This window comes from Micropterus salmoides, unplaced genomic scaffold, assembly GCF_014851395.1.
Source record: "Micropterus salmoides isolate LMB-PRFRI ecotype aquatic unplaced genomic scaffold, ASM1485139v1 Ms_hic_scaffold_2, whole genome shotgun sequence".
NCBI lineage: Eukaryota > Metazoa > Chordata > Actinopteri > Centrarchiformes > Centrarchidae > Micropterus > Micropterus salmoides.
The window spans coordinates 50,738,415-50,756,620 of NW_024041150.1; the positions used below are offsets into that span (position 1 = coordinate 50,738,415).

At 40.7% G+C, this 18,206-nt stretch overlaps 1 protein-coding gene and 1 long non-coding RNA gene across 2 annotated transcripts; both read right to left on the reverse strand.

The window, feature by feature from the left end:
• Positions 1–754: 754 nt before the first annotated feature.
• On the reverse strand, positions 755–15,696 carry LOC119912650 (zinc finger protein 239-like). The gene is made up of 2 exons (XM_038731935.1): positions 15,521–15,696; positions 755–4,043 (listed from the first exon to the last, which is right to left on the reverse strand). The coding sequence occupies exons 1-2, from the start codon at positions 15,611–15,613 to the stop codon at positions 3,012–3,014; spliced, it is 1,125 nt and encodes a 374-aa protein (XP_038587863.1). The 5' UTR covers positions 15,614–15,696; the 3' UTR covers positions 755–3,011.
• On the reverse strand, positions 5,368–8,319 carry LOC119912811. The gene is made up of 3 exons (XR_005446263.1): positions 7,222–8,319; positions 6,971–7,082; positions 5,368–6,841 (listed from the first exon to the last, which is right to left on the reverse strand). It is a non-coding gene; the product is annotated as an uncharacterized LOC119912811 (long non-coding RNA).
• Positions 15,697–18,206: the final 2,510 nt, after the last annotated feature.

The window sequence follows — 18,206 nt, forward strand, 5'->3', positions numbered from 1 at the left end:
GCAGTCTGATACAAAATAGTTCAAAATGAACTCCAGCTCAACAACTACAGCAGTAAAATCCTGCTTTTACATTAATGAGTCATTAAAATAACAGAAACTTTATGTAATTAATATTTTTAAGGCTGAAAAATCAAAAGGTATTAGCTCTGCCTTATTTTATGGGAGTTTTGTGCCAGTGTGCTGGCTAGCTGCGTTGTATAAAACGTACGAAGCCGGAAAGGGAGTCCGACTTCATCTGCTTCTGAGCCAGGACCGCAGCCAGCATGCCTGTATTGTGTTACACGTAACAATTATGCAGCAAACATATGAATAAACAAATGAGGCATATTAGCAATAGTCTTTCTATATTTATGGATGGATGTTTGTGAGTGAGAGAGAGAGGAAGGAAATGAGAGAGGAGGGGCTGAGCGAATAATAAAATGCTGCGGCTTTTACAGTCACCAGATCTCAATCCCAATTTCACACCTGTGGAAGATTTTGAAGCAACATGTGAGACAAAGCTCTGCAACACCATCTCCATAAGACCACATGATGGAAACTAAACTCTCATCTTTACAATATGTAGTGATGTCTGTGACTGTCTCTGATGCTGTATGTGCTTCTGTTTCTCTGCTGTACTCAGGTCCCTCTAAACACACTTCATACAAATACATATACCAAAATATTTGCTATGGTCTGAACAGATGGAACCCTGCCCCAATACATTGTATATTTCCTTGTAAAGAAATGAAAAAAAAAGCAGTAACAACAAACATTTGTCTTTGTGATATTTATTAAAAGTAAGAATAACAGAGTGATTCAGCTGAAAGGTCACAGCTCATACACGCGAGGTCGATTAGAAAATCTGACCCAGAGAAGCAGATAAGACATTTAATGCTAGAGAAGATGTGTGGAGTCTACGAGAAAAGCCTTTCTCAGCCTTGTGCCACAGTGGAAACTATTCTTTCTACACCAACGTCACACATTTGAAAGAGGAAATAGATAACTTTCTTTGGCAGGAAGCCGTGGTTTGATACTTATTCAGCTTGCGTTTATTTACATATCTGCTCTGGTTTTATCATTTCTGAAGCAACGACTGTAACTACAGACAAGCGGCTTCCATATATATTTAGAATACGTTAAATACTGTAGTTCAACCACTCATTAACGTTAGCACTGCTCCACTGATAAACATGGTGTTAGCTTCCTTTGTGGCTAATTTAATTTAGCAATGGGGCAGCATTAGCTGCTGTAAGCAATGTTAGAGAATAGGGATGAACAATTTAGGGGAAAAAATCTAATTGCAATATTTCTGCCAAATACTGTGATTAAGATTTGATTTGTGTTGAATTTTTTAAGTTTAACTAATTTTCAATATTCATTACGAAATAGATTAAACATGTTATGGCACATTACAACATAGAGACCTAATTATGATTCCTAACCTGTCGTCTTTGATTGCAAATCAGAAAGTGTTACAGGTTAAGTTTTGCAAGTGAAACAGTTTTGCAAGTGGAGAAGTTTTGCGAGTGAAAAATGTTCGAGATAAGAGTTTCAGTGGTAACAGTATCGGTGGGTTTGACCAATCATGGGTTTGTTTCAATGGCATGGCCACGCCCACAATCCCCTTGCTCAGACGGAGTTGTTAAGTGTAAAGGTTGAAGAAGGTAAGTTGACATTATGTTGCTAGATGTAGTATGCCGTGATTGAATGATTATTTACATTTACAATTGTCAAGGTCACAGTCTATCATGGCTCCTTTTTAAAGAATGACATGTATATCAGTTAGCTGACGTTAGGCATGAAGCTCGGAGGACCTGCACCAGCTTCACCTCGAGCAGTCCTGGGCGATATTATATATTAGTGCAAATCTAGTTTTCTAGCACCTAAAAGACAACATGGGTATGCAGTGATTGACAATGCGCACACACACACACACACACACACACACACACAAGTAGACTCAGCAGGGGCCGTCACACGTCCTACATAAGAGACAGACGACAGGTTAGAAATACGTGCAGATGGAGAGCATATTCTCCCAACTAAGAAACATCTGTCAGACGCCTAATTTCTCTACGTAATCTAGCATTACATAACTCCGGAACCTCAACAGCTACCTGTCTTCTCTGCCAGCAGCCCTAACTGGCATGCGAACGCTGATTTACCAAGTTTTGCATGCACCTCGCGGGAGCTAACACTGAGAAAAATCTTGAATAGTATAACATTGGCAGCCACACACAGCAATGAGTGCCCTGCTAGGCTTGGCCGTCCGCACCGCTTCCCAGAACGGAGAAACATTGTCCACCTCAACTCTCTCCCCTCAACACTTCGTGGTCCGTCCCTCTTGTCCTCATAGGCCCAGGCACTTATTCTAATATTGTCCGCAGATCCTTCCTCTCCCCCACCGTTACAGTACCTGGCCACGGCTAGCATTGACTTTACGTTACTGTTACATTGCCCGTTTGGTAAGTTAAACGTTAACATTGCATTATGTCGTCTAACACACAAGCAGGACCATTAGTTTCCAACTTCACACAGATGCCTTTTGTTCAAAAGTATTATCGCCCTAAATTATAACACTTCTGTTTTAACGTTACGTTTTGACTTTTGTGCACGCTGGTTTAATAACTGCGGCTAGCATACACTCCCATTAAATTAGTATAGTTAGCACATTTTGAAGTTGGCTAATTAGCTAGTTAACGAGCTAATCTAACATGGTATGAATGCAGAATCCAATACCCATTTACTGCTATCACATAAATAAAATTCTAGAATTTTACTCACCAAAGAAACGAAAGTACAGGCTTCTTGGACGGTCTGATATTACTATTAACCAAATAGCAACTAACATTATTTGCCCCTGTATTTGCATGTCAAAAGGAACAAACATGGCTGAGAAGTCAATTTCTGAGGCAGCTAGCAGACAGACAGCAAGGCAGCATGGGGATTGTGGGCGTGGCCACGTGGTCAATCCACACCCATGACTGTTCAGTCAAACCAATAGAAACTGTTATCGAATTTCTTCAGACCTAGCAGAGTGGTTTCTCTCCAGTGTGAACACGTTGGTGTTTTTTCAGTTCCCCTGGTGTAAGGAAAGCTTTCCCACACTGGTAACAGCTATACGGTTTCTCTCCAGTGTGAACACGTCGGTGGACAGTTAATTGAGGTGATGTAAGGAAAGCTTTCCCACAGTGGTCACAGCTGTACGGTTTCTCTCCAGTGTGAACATGTCTATGGACTTTTAGGTCACCTAATCTGGAAAAAGCTTTCCCACATTTCTCACACCAATATGGTTTCTCTCCAGTGTGAACACGCCTGTGGACATTTAGGTCATCTGATCTAGAGAAAGCTTTCCCACACTGGTCACAGTTGTACGGTTTCTCTCCAGTGTGAACACGTTGGTGTTTTTTCAGGTCACCTGATTTACTGAAAGCTTTCCCACATTGATCACACCAGTACGGTTTCTCTCCAGTGTGAACACGTCGGTGAACTGTTAGTCGAGATGATGTAATGAAAGCTTTCTCACATTGGTCGCAGCTGTATGGTTTCTCTCCAGTGTGAACACGTCGGTGGACTTTTAGGTCACCTGATTTACTGAAAGTGTTCCCACATTGGTCACACCAGTATGGTTTCTCTCCAGTGTGAATGCGTCGGTGGATTGTTAGTTTAGATGATGTACAGAAAGCTTTCTCACATTGGTCACAGTTATATGGTTTCTCTCCAGTGTGAAGACGTCGGTGGATTGTTAGTTTAGATGATGTACTGAAAGCTTTCCCACATTGGTCACAGCTGTATGCTTTCTCTCCAGTGTGAACACGTTGGTGGACTTTAAGTACACCTGATGTAGTGAAAGCTTTCCCACACTGGTCACAGTTGTACAGTTTCTCCCCAGTGTGAATATGCTGGTGTTTTTTCAGGTCCCCTGATGTAGTGAAAGCTTTCCCACACTTGTCACAGCTGTACGGTTTCTCTCCCGTGTGAAGTCTCTGATGAATCTTTAAAGATCCAGATCTTGTGAAGGATTTGTCACAGAGCTGACAGAAGTGACGTCCTCTCCGTTTCTATATCAACAGACATACAGAGAGAAAGACAGTGAGTGAGATGTCATGGTGGAGCAAGTTATCTATATATGACATTTAGAGCCTGTCTGTGAAACATAACCCACAATGTTCAAGTCTGACTAATGCATTAGCACATGTGACAAACAAATGGGATGACACAGACCTAAATAGGAATCTGACTGTCACCACAGATCCCTCCTTGACATTTCTTAATTATCGATCAACATCACATAATCGAGTTGTTTACCTGTGTTGATAAAGCTTGACCCACACTACAGACTAAATTAGGATATCTCCTCCGACTCAGATTGACATGTTTTATGAAACCCGTCTTTCATAAGAAAACTGTTCCACTAAAAATCCGAAGTGCCCCTTGTAGGCTGGGGGGGTGCTTCAAACAAACTAGTTCATATGATGGGCCATGGGACTACATCAACAAACAAGAGCTTTCATAACCAATTGCTTAAAAGGTCAGTTTTTCCTAATGGTCCTGGTGAAGCCAGTTAGAAAACAGTTTGTAAAGACAACAATAATGTCCTCCGTATTGGACACAAAAGACAAGTCTGTTTCCACTGAAATATAAAGATATGTGGATCATTTACTAAGACCAGAAAACCCAAAACATGATGTTTTCTGTTTTTCGGTCTTCGCTGTGCATCTTTTAAAACAAATTTTACGTCTCTGCATGGACTTTCAGCACCAGATGCAGAGATGCTCACAAGTCTTTGAGCTGGAGTTCAAGTCAAGTCTCCCGTGGTTATAATGTAGATGTTTCTCTTTATTGCACCCTGAGAGAAGAGGGGGGGGCAGCAACGCCTTTTCTTCCTGCAACACTCAGACGCTTAAAACTCCCCCATGACCTCTTGAAAAATTTCTACAGATGTACAATTGAGAGTGTCCTGACATACTACTGTACAGTGTGGTACTTAAGCTGCACAGCAGAGGAAAGGAAGGACCTACAAAGGGTGGTGAAGACTGCTCAGTGGATCGTCGGTGCCCCTCTTCCCCATCTGAACAACATCCACTCTAGCAGTCTTCTCAGACGTGCGAGGAACATCAATGGAGACTCTTCACACCCAGGTCACCATCTGTTTTGCAAACTTCCTTCTGGCAGGCTCAACGTCATCAGAGCAAGGACAAACCACCTAAAGAACAGCTTTTTCCCAAGAGCTATGGACATGCTGCTGCAATCTCGAATGTTGCTCAGGTGATCAAACTGTGCTTAACACACACTGACTGCACTTTATCCAATTGCTGGACCAGTTAATTATTTCTTAATGCTAACATTGCTGTTGCATTCTTTTAATGTATGTTTTACTGCTTCATTTTATGCAATCCTTTTATGGCGTATTTATTTATTTATAGAAGCTGCTAAGTTCAATGGTTTGCTCTAAACTGCATCTCGTTGTATTTCATGTGCAATGACAATAAATTCTCCATCCATCTTGCTTCAGTCCATGTTGCTAAGCCGGTCGGTAACATGTAGCCTACAGCTGAATCGAAGCAGTTTATGGGTTTCTCGCTGGCCCGCCCTTCTCTACTTCTGATTGGCTAGTAGTCCTTAGCTATGCATGCGCAACTCCCAACAAACATCATTTAGAGACTAGGGATGTAGATCACAAGTTTTGTCACGATATGATATTATATTGATTCTTTGGGTAACAATACGATATTTGCAGATATCACAAAGCCTGCCACGATACGATTTCAATTCGATTCAATTCAGGGGCCTGCAATCAATATTAGACAATATCATATGGCCATTAAACACTTTCAGTTAGATTTATTCCAATTCACAACAAATACAACTAAAATATGATTTGACAAAATTTATTATGGAGCTCTTCCATACATTTAAAAGAAAAACAATCTCTTTAATAAAAGAAAATAGATAACCTGTTGTTCACTATAGCGCCACATTTCTCATGTTTCAGTGCAAAATCAGTTAACTAACTTTAAAGAGCCCTTTATGACTTCTTAATTATGAACATAACTGTGTACATAATATGCTTTAGTACCTTGGATTTACAAGGTTACATCTGTGTGCTCACTCAGAGGTTTAGAGATAATGAGCTTTAACATGTTCATCCCATCTTATAAATGAAAAGTGAAATAACTTTAACTTCACATTTACAAAAGAGTTCAAGCTTGTGTAAACATTCACTCATATTTAGAGTCTCAAACAATATATTTTTCACAGAAACAAAGGTCAGCATTTAAAGTGCAAATGCAGTACAGTCTTCCTGCATCATAGCTATCCACTACTACTTTGGGATGTAAAGTTTTCTTCACCAAATCAAAATATCACAACAAAGCAAATGTAAACAATTCCAAATTTGTGCATATTGAACAAGTACAAATACTTAAAGTCCTTTGCATGTAGTCATCTGTAGGTTTGATGACTATTTGGATCATAGCTTACTATGGAATCTCTACAATAGTCAATTATGTCCATCAGTGTTCTTCTTTGAGAGGTTTTTCTTCAAAAAAACAACTGATCGACATGTTCAGGAGACAAAACACTGCGTTTTGAACGAACAATGTCACCTGCAGTAGTAAATACACGCTCAGAAGGTACCCTAGTACCAGGAATGCAAAGTTATGTTTTGGCAAGGTTTGCCAGGAGAGGAAGCTCATCCTGTTGAACTTTCCAACACATTACCTCCCAGGATCAAAGATGCAGTGTCTTTATACTTAGTAGCTTCAGCATGGGCTAGTTCTCTGGAGGTCTTGACTGTCTGGCTAGTGTCCACAGTGCAGAAGGTGTCACCAAAGAGATCTTCAAGTGCCTTTGACTTCTTCAAAGCAGGAACATATTCCAAAATGACACAGAACACAAGACTTAATGATTTCAGAAGACAAAATATATTTTTCAGTTACCACAAAGAGGAAAAATATTGCGCGCACGCACACACACACACACACACCTTGTTCAGTGGCTTGAGCCTGAGACACTGGCACCGACTCAGATTGATCAGCAGAAGTTTGGTCACCAGATGAGTGAAGAGGTGTATTCTCAATATGTGCCACTGTGTCACTCTGTAAATGATTTAAACAAAAATAAACATATACACGCAAAAGCAAATGGAAAAGAACAAGCAAAGAACATTTTATTCATGAATAGCTTTTGCATTTCTAAAACATTACTACAAATAGACAAAATAAAATATGATCTTACTTTCTGGTCCCACAGCTCTGCAGCCTCACGTATGAGACAGTGGAAGGTTGCACCGCTCTCCTCCTCACTTCTGAATGGCAGCTTCACGAACCTTGGATCTAATGGCAGATGCTTTATGTAGGACTTGCTGCACATCCACGTATCGCTGTTCAAGCTCCCTGGCCATAGTCTGCTTTATCTCTGTTACTAAAGTGGAGTCTTTCTCTGAGACACTGAAGTGCTCCAACAATTTAGCTTTAAGTGGTGCAATGACAGACACAGTGGGCTGATGTTCCTCACACATGATGATGGTGGCACTTTTCACTGGTCCAAGTAGCTTCACCAAGTCTTCAGCTGTAGTGATGTCACTTTCGTTGAGTGTATGTACGTCATTTGCTTTCCTTAGTTTAGTTTTTGTCAAACGAATTGTTCCAGCGTGTGCTAAAATTTCCTCGTCCTTTTCTTGGCTACCTGCCATGAGCATGGCACCGCTAACATTGTTTAGGAAGGAGCAGTGCCAACGGAAATAAAGATGCAGGGGTGTTATGGGGATTTCAAAATAAAGGCGCATATTATAAATGATGATACGTATCGATGTTTTCATTTTAAATCGACTATATTAGATTGCTGATTATTTAATCGATATGGATCGATGGATTGTTACACCCCTATTAGAGACATGTCGTCAACACACAAGGTGAAAAGAGGAGCTGCAGCAATGTGCAGAATGACAAAAATATGGTGCGATAACATGTTGCTGCACATACATGCCGTCGCATGGAGATGGAGAAAGCAAGCACCGAGGACACCTGCCATGGGAAAACAGATCGAGGCAGCAGTGGAGCAACGCATATACCAAAAGAGACGCAGCGGAAACCCCAAGGAGCACCCGCTATCATCCAGCAGGTACAGACCTGTTTACAAGGAACACACAAGACTACATTGGGCCTTTCTCATTTCCTAAATTTCTGCCCCCTCGACTGCTCAAACAGGCATTTAAAGAAATGAGATGTCCTTTCCTCGGTGCCGTCATTTTAAAGCAATTAAATATGACCTGTTGCACAGCTGCATCATCTGTGCACGGTTTGAGCTGTGATCTCTGTCAGAGCAGCAGACCAGCTTTTGGCACTAAAGGCTACAGATAATTTCTTCACAATCCAGAAACATTTCTGTCAACATTATAACAGAAACATCTCAAGGTTCCAATAAACAATAGAGCATCTGTTGAAAACAGTCATGGATTACAGCAGCTTAATCATTCACTAGGCTACACAGCACTACTTTTTTTGCGGTTAACAGAATACTCATATAGGCTACGCAAAGGTCATCCACCCGCCCCCCACAAACTAATTATTTTTTCAGATTTGGAGACCACACCTGCATGGACACCTGGAGCTTTCCAGGTGATTTCTTTCTTGTGTGTTATACTGATGTGCTATGAGTGTTATCTTTTACAAATTACTTTGATAATTAGAGAGGCTGCTGTCAGTCTGTTTCCATTACTGCATGTTTCCATCCGCGCAGCAAATATCGTAGGACAAAACAAAAACACCTGCAGTAATAAACTTGACAGGACAGACAAAACATTTTAAACTGGGGGATGTGTTGAATTAAACTTTCAGCTTCTATAATCCATGTTTAGACGCTCTGTTGAGCTGAGGATTGATCAGGACGGCTGCTGTACTCCAAACAGCTTCACTGTATGTAACTGGACAGTGAGTGAGACCTTTTGGATGTGTAGAAGAACACAGAACATGAATAAACATTAGCTCCTGACCGATCCCGTCAGTGTGTCGGGTGATTAAAATATTTATGTTCTTTTGCTGTTGCTCATGCGTAAATGTGCACAGCTCTCTGGAGAGGCACTTCATCCAGCTGCTACTCAGGGTTTATTTTTACGATTCTGCTGCCCATCCACACATCACATTCAGCAATAACATCAGTGATAATAAAGTCAAATCAAAATGTCATTAAGGAATGCAGTTAGAACAGCGCTTTATGCAGCGCTATACAAACGGTGAAGGGCAGAAAGTTCAACCGCGCAACAGGAACACTGCTGAGTCCTGTTGGTCAAGCTGCATGTCTCACCTTTTCTATACGTCACAGTGGCTGAAAAGACTTCCGCAAAGGATACACTGATGTATCCTCGCTTATAGCTCCTCCAGCAAGCCTCCTCGATCCTCGTTTCTCGCTCCTCAATGTGCATTTTAGGAACTGAGATGTCTTTCAAGATGGCGCGCTGAGATTTATTTCTGGGTCACAGGCTCGAGGAGGTGAGGAGGCACAAATTTGGGAAATGAGAAAGGCCCATTGTCATAGTAGACCACTACAGCAGGAAACTACAGCACTGTACTGCATCAACATCAGCACCAAACTCAAGCCTCTCGCAGCATTGCGGAATCTGTCATCAGCAACAACGGGCCATGCTACAGCTCAGAGGAACTTCAGCACATCACAGAGGTACCGGATTTCAAACACAACACTAACAACCCCCGATGTCCTCAAAGCAACAGCCTTGTTGAAAAGACAAAGTGCAAGGTAAAACACATCCTAGCACAGACGAAGCTGAATGCAAAGACCATTCCCTTGGTTTATTAGAAAACCAGAACACACTGTGAAACACCTGAAGTCACCTGCTCAACTCCTGATGAGCTGATGACACTCGAGAACGACTGCAGCCAGCAAGGCTATCAATATAATATTATTTAATTTAGCTTCAAGTTAATTATTGGTTCTGATAATAATTTAAACAGTATATACACTACAAGTCTGTAGACCAGATTCAGCTGCTCTTCAAAAATGGTTTGTTTAACACTTAAGTTTGTTGGTTAAAAGTCAATAGAATCGATTTGTTCTCAAAGGAGCAGTTCTTTTATATTTGTTGTTATGACAGGAGAAGTAACATGCAGTTTGTGCATTACAGGACAAGTTTTACTATATGAATGCATGAATTATATTAATTGAAATACATGGATATATACTTTATGTTGCCTTTTAGTTTATGTTATGTGTGTGCTTCCAACATGCAGTTTGTGCATTACAGGACAAGTTTTACTATATGAATGCATGAATTATATTAATTGAAATACATGGATATATACTTTATGTTGCCTTTTAGTTTATGTTATGTGTGTGCTTCCATGGGAGCTGCCATTGTTGTGTGACGTCATTCAGCTACCACTTGTAGGCTGCATCCGAAAAGTAAAAAAAGTCTCCTTTCCTAACCACCTTTCCTTGAGCTCGATGGAAAACGTTATGGGGTCAAGGCAAGATGTGAAGGAGAATCCATAAGGACTTAGCAAAAGAGGACAGCGGGGCTTTGAGAATCCGACTGCTCTTTTCTAAGCGACGTAATTATGCAAAGGCAGATGTTATTCATGTGAACTGCCTTGATGAAACTACAATGTTCTGAAGATGGACTACTAAAAAGCGCATCTTTGACACTGCCATCTAAAAAGGTGGAAAACACCGTGGAGCAAAAAGGCACATAGGGTAGACCAGTCACCAAATAATGAGGGTTGTTGTCACATTGAGAATTCTTGCTCACACTCACCCTCCTGCCCACATTCATCAATGTGAATCCCACTTAGGCTATTGTCTGTAAATACAGTGTTTCCCACAGAATGACAGAGCACTGTGGCGAGAGGAGGTGCTGAGTGAGCTGAGCTGTGTGCTGCACAGATCTCCTGTGATCAAATACGATTTTACCCATTTAAAATAGTAGCCTAATGTTTAAAATATGGCAGGCCACCACAAATAAATCCATGTGTGGGAAACGCCTACTGTAGGGTTCATCCAGCATGACCGTTGCCTTTATTAGGGCAAGGGTGTCAGCATCTGTGACTGAAGTAAAATAAGATAAGAAAACCTTTATTTGTCCCACAGTGGGGAAATTGCAAACTTAATGATTTTGCTGAAGGCTGCACTACATAACGTGAGGCTACACGCTGCAACCATGATCACACTTTGATCATGGCATAAGACCAGTAACAGCTCGCATGGGTCTCAGTTATTGTTGACAGAATCAGAAACACTTTATTGATCTCCGAGGGGAAAATTCTGTGATGTGTGTTTAAGATATGCATCTTAGCAATTTATGGCATAAGAGAGAAAAGGCTTAGGCTAATAGCCAATGGTAACTTACATGGTGATCAACATCCTTTATCTGTCATGGTCGGTGATTTCTTTTTTTAAAGTTATTGTAGAAAACACTTTGTAGCTTATTTCAACAATCAGAAACATAAAACGGTGTTAAAACAGCCAAAACAAAAGAAAGAAGGTAATTGTGAGTTTTATTCAGGTATCATAATGTGCGTCTGTATTGGAAGGATTTTGCTACATTTTATTGTTTGAGAATGCGCGTTGCTTTAAATGGATCTCATTACAGCTCCTGGACTGAGCTGGACTGTGACTGGACGAGAGATGGCAGAAGGAAGTGACGGTTCAGGAAGTGAGTTAGGAGAGATGGTCGAAGGTGGCTGGAGTTATGAAAAGTGGAATATAGCAGGTAGGAAAAATAAGCGTAAAAAGAGCCTAAAATCAGATGGGAGTGACAGTGATGGGAGAGCAACTGTAACAGAAAGGAGGAGAGAGGATTTTAAGGTAATAGTAAAACTTGTGCAAGAGGGGAGAATAACTATATCCATAAGTAAGGAAATCGGGGAGGTAAGGAGTGCTAAAATATTGCAAAATGGATCATTACTAATTATATGTAAGGACAGAGTCCAACAAAGACAAGCAGTCAGAATGAATAAAATAAATGTCAAGAAAGTATAATGTTCTCTGACGACTGAGACAATTGGTCAGGAGAGTTATTACAGGGATTACGGTAAATGTAACAGCAGATGAACAAATGTAACAAACGCTAAAGTGAGTGAAGTCAGACGTCTTAAAGCAAGCAGAAATGGGATTAAAAGTGACAGTTTCTCTGTACTGAATAAGCTACGCAGAGGCAGCAAAGAAGGTTTCAGGAGACGTGCAGGTGACAAGGCAAAATGACACTAGAAATAAAGATGGAGGGACATGTGGAGGATGTGATAAGTTGAAGGAGGAAACTGATTGTGAACAAGAATTACTTTATATCTGCCATAAAGAATACAGTCAACTGTTCAGCACAGACAAAAAGCTGAAATGAAAGGATCAAAATAATTGTCAAATCAGCTGAGAAGTACCTTGATGTGAGGGGGCTGCACTGGGAAACAGTTAAAGACATTCTTAATGAAGATAATCTCAGACATGTGTTGGATCCTCTTAATGGTGCTAATTCTACTCCAGTGGAATGCAAGAAGCTTAATTTCAAATGGCCAAGAGTTTAAAAAGTATATTGATAAGTTGGAAGAGAAACCTGATGTAATTTGTATACAGGAGACATGGTTAAAGCCACAGTTGGACTTCATTATAAAAAAAAGGGATATACTGCTGTTAGGAGAGGTAGAGAATCTGGTAAAGGTGGAGGCACTTTCGTACAAAATGGAATGAGTTATAAGGTTATATGTATATGTACAGATCATGAATCAATTGTGGTTCAGGTATGGACTAATAGAGGTAATATTGACAAAATGAATTACTATAATCCTTGTGGGAAAATAAGTCTAGATAACTAGAGGATGTTGGAGGACTATTGCAAGATAACGTGATACAGTGTGGGGATTTTAATTCACATAATTCACTATGGGGCAGCAATAAAACAGATTTAAATGGTTTAGCAGTTGAAGAATTATAGATAATCACTGTTTGGTATGTATTAATAATGGAGAAGGAACACGATACAATAGTGTGCAAAACACAGAGGCAGCGCTTGATCTAACACTTGTGTCTAGTGAAATAGCAGGTTTAAGCACATGGAGCGTGATCAAACATGCCACAATAGGAAGTGATCACTACCCTGTGGTAACTAAAGTTGGCATTGAAGGTCTTTATGATGAGGGAAAGAAAATTCCCAGATGGAAATTGGGAAATGCAAACTGGGATGTTTTTCAAAAGATCAGTACAAACAGATTCAGGAAACTCAAAGAGGAGAACCAGACAAATGTAAACATAATCAATAGTAAAATAGTTAATGAGATTATTCAATCTGCCGAGGAAACAATCCCTAAGAGTACAAGAACTAAACGGACCAAGAGTGCACCCTGGTGGAATGATAGCTGTAGTCAAGCCATAAAGGCCAGGAATAAAGCATTTAGAGAACTCAAGAAACTTCATTCTCAGGATGCATTGATCCTGTATAAAAGAGCCCAAGCAAGAGTAAGGAGGACAATCAGAATACAAAAACCAACATTTTGGAGGCAGTATTGTAGCACTATTGGAAGGGAAGTACAGCTGTCAGATGTGTGGGGCATGATTAGAAGAATGGAGGGGATTAGAAGAAATGCGTTAGATCTACCGTTTAATATCTTGGAGCTAAGAAGAGCAATAATGAGTGCTCGTCAGACCACTCCAGGGAAAGACGGTGTAGATTATGGAATATTGGCACACTTGACAGATGTGTGCACTGGACACGGTGTTGGGTTTGTTTAATAAAGTTTGGGATGTTGGCCAACTTCCTGTAGCTTGGAAACTAGCAATAATAGTGCCCATTCCAAAAACAGGAAAAGATCAGTGAAACCCTTCTAGTTACAGACCAATTGCATTAACTTCACATTTATGCAAAATTATAGAACAAATGGTCACCGAGCGGTTGACATATTTCCTAGAGAGTAAAGCTCTTCTGTGCCCAAACCAGAGTGGGTTCGGTCAGGAAAGCACAGAGCAACAAAGAAATACTGATAGCTGTATTTTTTGACATTGAAAAAGCATATGATATGCGTTGGAAAGAAGTGTTACTAATTAAGTTTAAGTCATTGGGTATTGGTGGTAGAATATAAAATTGGGTTATGAACTTTTTATTTGACAGGGAAATACAAGTAAGAGTAGGCGCAGAATACTCCAGTGTATATAAGGTGGAGAATGGGACTCCGCAAGGTAGAGTGTGCAGCCCGTTGTTATTCAACATAATGATAAATGACATCTTCTCTCAGGTTGAACAAAGCGTAGGGAAATCTTTGCATGCAGATGACGGGGCTCTATGGGTAAGAGGCCGCAATGTGTTGCACGTCAGTAAGAAAATGCAAGCTGCAATAGTTGCTGTAGAAAAATGGGCAAATAAATGGGGATTCAAATTATCTGTAGCAAAAAACACAGGTGATTTGTTTTTCATGGCGGCATAAAGTCACGCCAATTTCCATGAAGTTATATGAACAACCACTTGAGAAAGTCAAAACAGTTAGATGTCTTGGGGTTTGGTTTGATGAGAAGCTCACATGGAAAACTCATTTAGACAAAGTTAAGAACAAGTGTAAAAAGGTCATCAATATACTTTGTTGTCTGTCAGGACAAGAGTGGGGAGCGAGCAGAGCAGCTCTACAAAATATATACTGGGCACTCATGAAATCCGTTTTTGATTATGGATGTGTAGCGTACAGAATCAAACCTTAAGAAGTTGGATGTATTACAAGCTCAGGCCTTGAGAATTTGCAGTGGATCAGTCAGAACATCTCCGGTGTGTCAGCAATGCAGGTGGAAATGGGAGAAATGCCGTTAAGAATCAGGCGAGTAAAGTTAATGTCGGCATACTGGGTTGATCTCCAGGGGCAATGTGATTCTCATCCTGCCTAGAGTCTTTTAATAGATTGCAGGGAACACAATGAGACAAATGTCACAAGTTTTGGGTGGATTGTTGATGCAAAGGCAGAAGTCATAGGATTACGACAATTAGATTACAGCCCTATAGTGTCCTATAATGTCTTCCATTCCTCCCTGGTTATTCCCAACACCAAGTGTAGATCTAAACAAACAGCAGGAATTAAAGGATATGTCAAAGAAACTTCCAGAATGATGCATAGTACAGAATTATTTTGAGCTGCATATTTCAGACTCCGCGTTTATATTTACAGATGGCTCCAAAGATCCTGATACAGGGCGTGCAACCAACTAGAAACGGTTGAACATGTTCTCCTTCAGTGTAGGAGATGAAATGCCTCTTTCAGTCATTAAGGAAAGCAAAAGTTAACTTCAGCTTTGTCCCGCTAGCTAGCATGCTAACACCCAGGCAGCAGGCTACATGCTACAAGAGACCTCCTCCTCCTCCTCCTCCTCCTCTCCGGGTCCGACCGTCACATTAAGTGTGGGTTCTGTAGAGATACGGGGTTCTGATGGCTCCACTGTTGAATCCTGCTACATTACATCTTGTTTACAGTCAATATGAAGCTACGTGTCGGAACCAGGCCGAGCTAACGCCACGTTAGCTTCTTGTTAGCTGCTAGCTGTGTTCATGAACACTGACCTGAACATCGGTGCTATCAGAGCTCGAGCCTGCTGTTTGTCCTCCGGGGACGTTGTTGCTCCGGGGCTCCGGGTCCTGGTTGTCCTCCTCCATCCCGCTCTTGGTCCTGGTCTCTGAGATCCAGCAGCTCTTCAGATTCAGGAGCGCTGCGGGACCTCGTGGAGCTTTACGCCCCCTTAGTTACTGTTGCTAAGCGCTTAGCAGATTGAAGCTTTTTGTCCCGCAGAGATTCACAAACCATCGTTACTGTATCAGCAGCTGGAGACTCTGTTCTGTTCTCCAGACTGCAAACAGCCTTAAAACGAGTTCTGGTGATTCAGTTCATTTCAAACAGTCATTTCTTTTTGTCCTCATTGTTCCATATTTAACACTTGTGGGTCATGAAAGTGCGTTTATGCTGAAGTGGCCGTGAGAGACGTGTTTGTTTCTGACAAGTTTTCCTAGAATTATTTTCAAAGTGATAGAAACCAAAGATCAAATGTGTTGAATCCATTTTTTAAAAGGTGTGTTTAAGCTGAAGTTAGCAGGATAAGCCACTGATGTGTCTCTTCTGGTCCTTCAGTAGTTAACTGCTGCTTCTTGTCCCTGACACAGACACAGATCTGAGATCAGTATTGGAGCAGCAGCATCAGCTGTCTGAAACTGACACTGAGTGATTTCTAAACCTGTGACAGGTGAGGAGTGTAAATGAGACTGCAGTGAGCGAGGATGCTCTCTGTGGTGAATAAAAGCCCTTGTCCTCACCTGTCTCCTGAGACGTTTCTGCTGGACAGCTTCTGACTGTTACCTGCAAGGTGAGCGTGTTGATGAACACGTGACAGTGATCCACATCGTTAGAACAACACTGTGATGCACTTTGATTCACTGGATCACCTGAAGAGACCGGCTCAGGTGTTTTTGACTTCTGTGGGGAAACAACAAGAAATGCATCAGGTGTTGTGAGGAGACGAGTTATGGATCATTTTGAGAAGCATGAATATCCTCTGAGGAGGAAAACTGTAAATACAACCTCCAATGTACAGAAAGCATTTCTCCACTCAGCATCATGAAAATGGATCTAAAGCTGTGAGACTGATGGATTCACCAGGCAGAAAGACTTTGGTTACAGCGCCCCCATGTGGCAGAGTGGGGCCATATATTCTTTGATCTTCATCATTCTGCTTCCTCCTTCCTCCAGCTGGTGACCCAGAGATCCATAGAGCTCCTCCATCATCCAGGAGAAACAGTCTGCTTGTTGATTTGTCGGCTGATCTGGACAGAAAAAGTGGAATATATAATATTGCTATTCCTGCAGAAGTGTAAAAGGGAACAACAACAGTAGAAGAGGCTCTGAACATCTTCATGATGATTCAGCAAATGGAAATGATTCCATGTGTGTGGAATCCTAATCAGAAATGAATCCTAAAAACTCACTTTGTCTGCTTCCTCTTCTTCAGCCAAAAGGTTTCTCTCCACAGACCACAGATTCAGAAACACCTGCAGAAAGCAGCAGGAGGAGAGAGCACAAGACTAAGGGAAAGGAAAGAAGTCGAGTTAGTAACATGCAGAGGTGGAAAGAGTACAACTATATTCTACTTAAGTAAAAGTTTGATTACTTTGATGAACTTTTACTTAAGTACAAATCTACTCAAGTAAAAGGAAAGAGTAGCTCATTTAAAATGTACTCCTAACCTCCTTAAATAACTTGTTTTTTATTTATTTTATTTTACTTATTTTATTGTTATACTTATTTAAATTGCAGTCTTTTGCAATTTGATAAGGGACCAAAGCCACATGGCGCTTTCTATTTTAGTTTGTTTGACAGATACTTTTACAAATCAATGGCAAAAAGCAATGACATTTAATGTTATAATGGGAAGTTTGAGAATGTTTTCACTTCATTAGGAAACAGAATTTAAACTCTGGCAGGCCATACTGGACTGGGAAAATGGGGAAACATTGGACTGTATATAAAGTCATATCCCTATTTACATTCAACCAGGTGGTCATTTTAATGGGATATCATAAGCGTTAGTATAACAAATAACTAGTTACCAGCAGGTTGCTAATGCCAACCAACAGTGTCATGCACCAATGTCTTTTTGGCTATTTGGAGCAAAGCATCTTACCAAACTATGAAAACTCATTTTCAACCACCAATGTTAGTAGGATATTATTAACTGAGGTCTGAGGTCTCAGAGAAGCTTTTCCAAACCCCTTATTAGAAACTATGCGTGGTGTTTAATGAAATAACAACGACCTTACTGGGCTGCTGATCTTCCATTATAGGAGGACTGGTTGTTTCTATTAAAGGTAACAGGATACAAACCCTCTGCACACAGTTTGCCTCCTGCTGGCTGCTTCCTGTCACTGTCAGTCTGTTCGTCCCTCAGGACAAACTGGAGAGCTCCTCAAATAACATTTACATTAACATAACAGGTACATTTACTCCACTGCTGTACTTATGTACAACACTCAGATACTTCCACATCTCAGAGGGAAATATTGTATTTTTACTTACAGCTTTAGTTACTAGTTGCTTTACAAATTAAGATTTTTACACAAATTTAATTCCCAACAGTTTATCCAAGTGCTGTTGAAACTGTTAGTCGATTAATCAATTAGTTGAGTGACAGAATATTAATCAGTGACTATTTTAGGTCATTTTTCCTGTAAAAACATGTCATGGTTAAGCTTTGTAACTGCT

Excerpts from the sequence above, each read along its gene's own strand:
- LOC119912650 (XM_038731935.1), bottom strand. The coding sequence starts at position 15,613 with ATGGAGGAGGACAACCAGGACCCGGAGCCCCGGAGCAACAACGTCCCC. Across the intron at positions 4,044-15,520 it reads CTGATAGCACCGATGTTCAG|AAACGGAGAGGACGTCACTT; the intron begins GTCAGTGTTCAT and ends CTGTTGATATAG.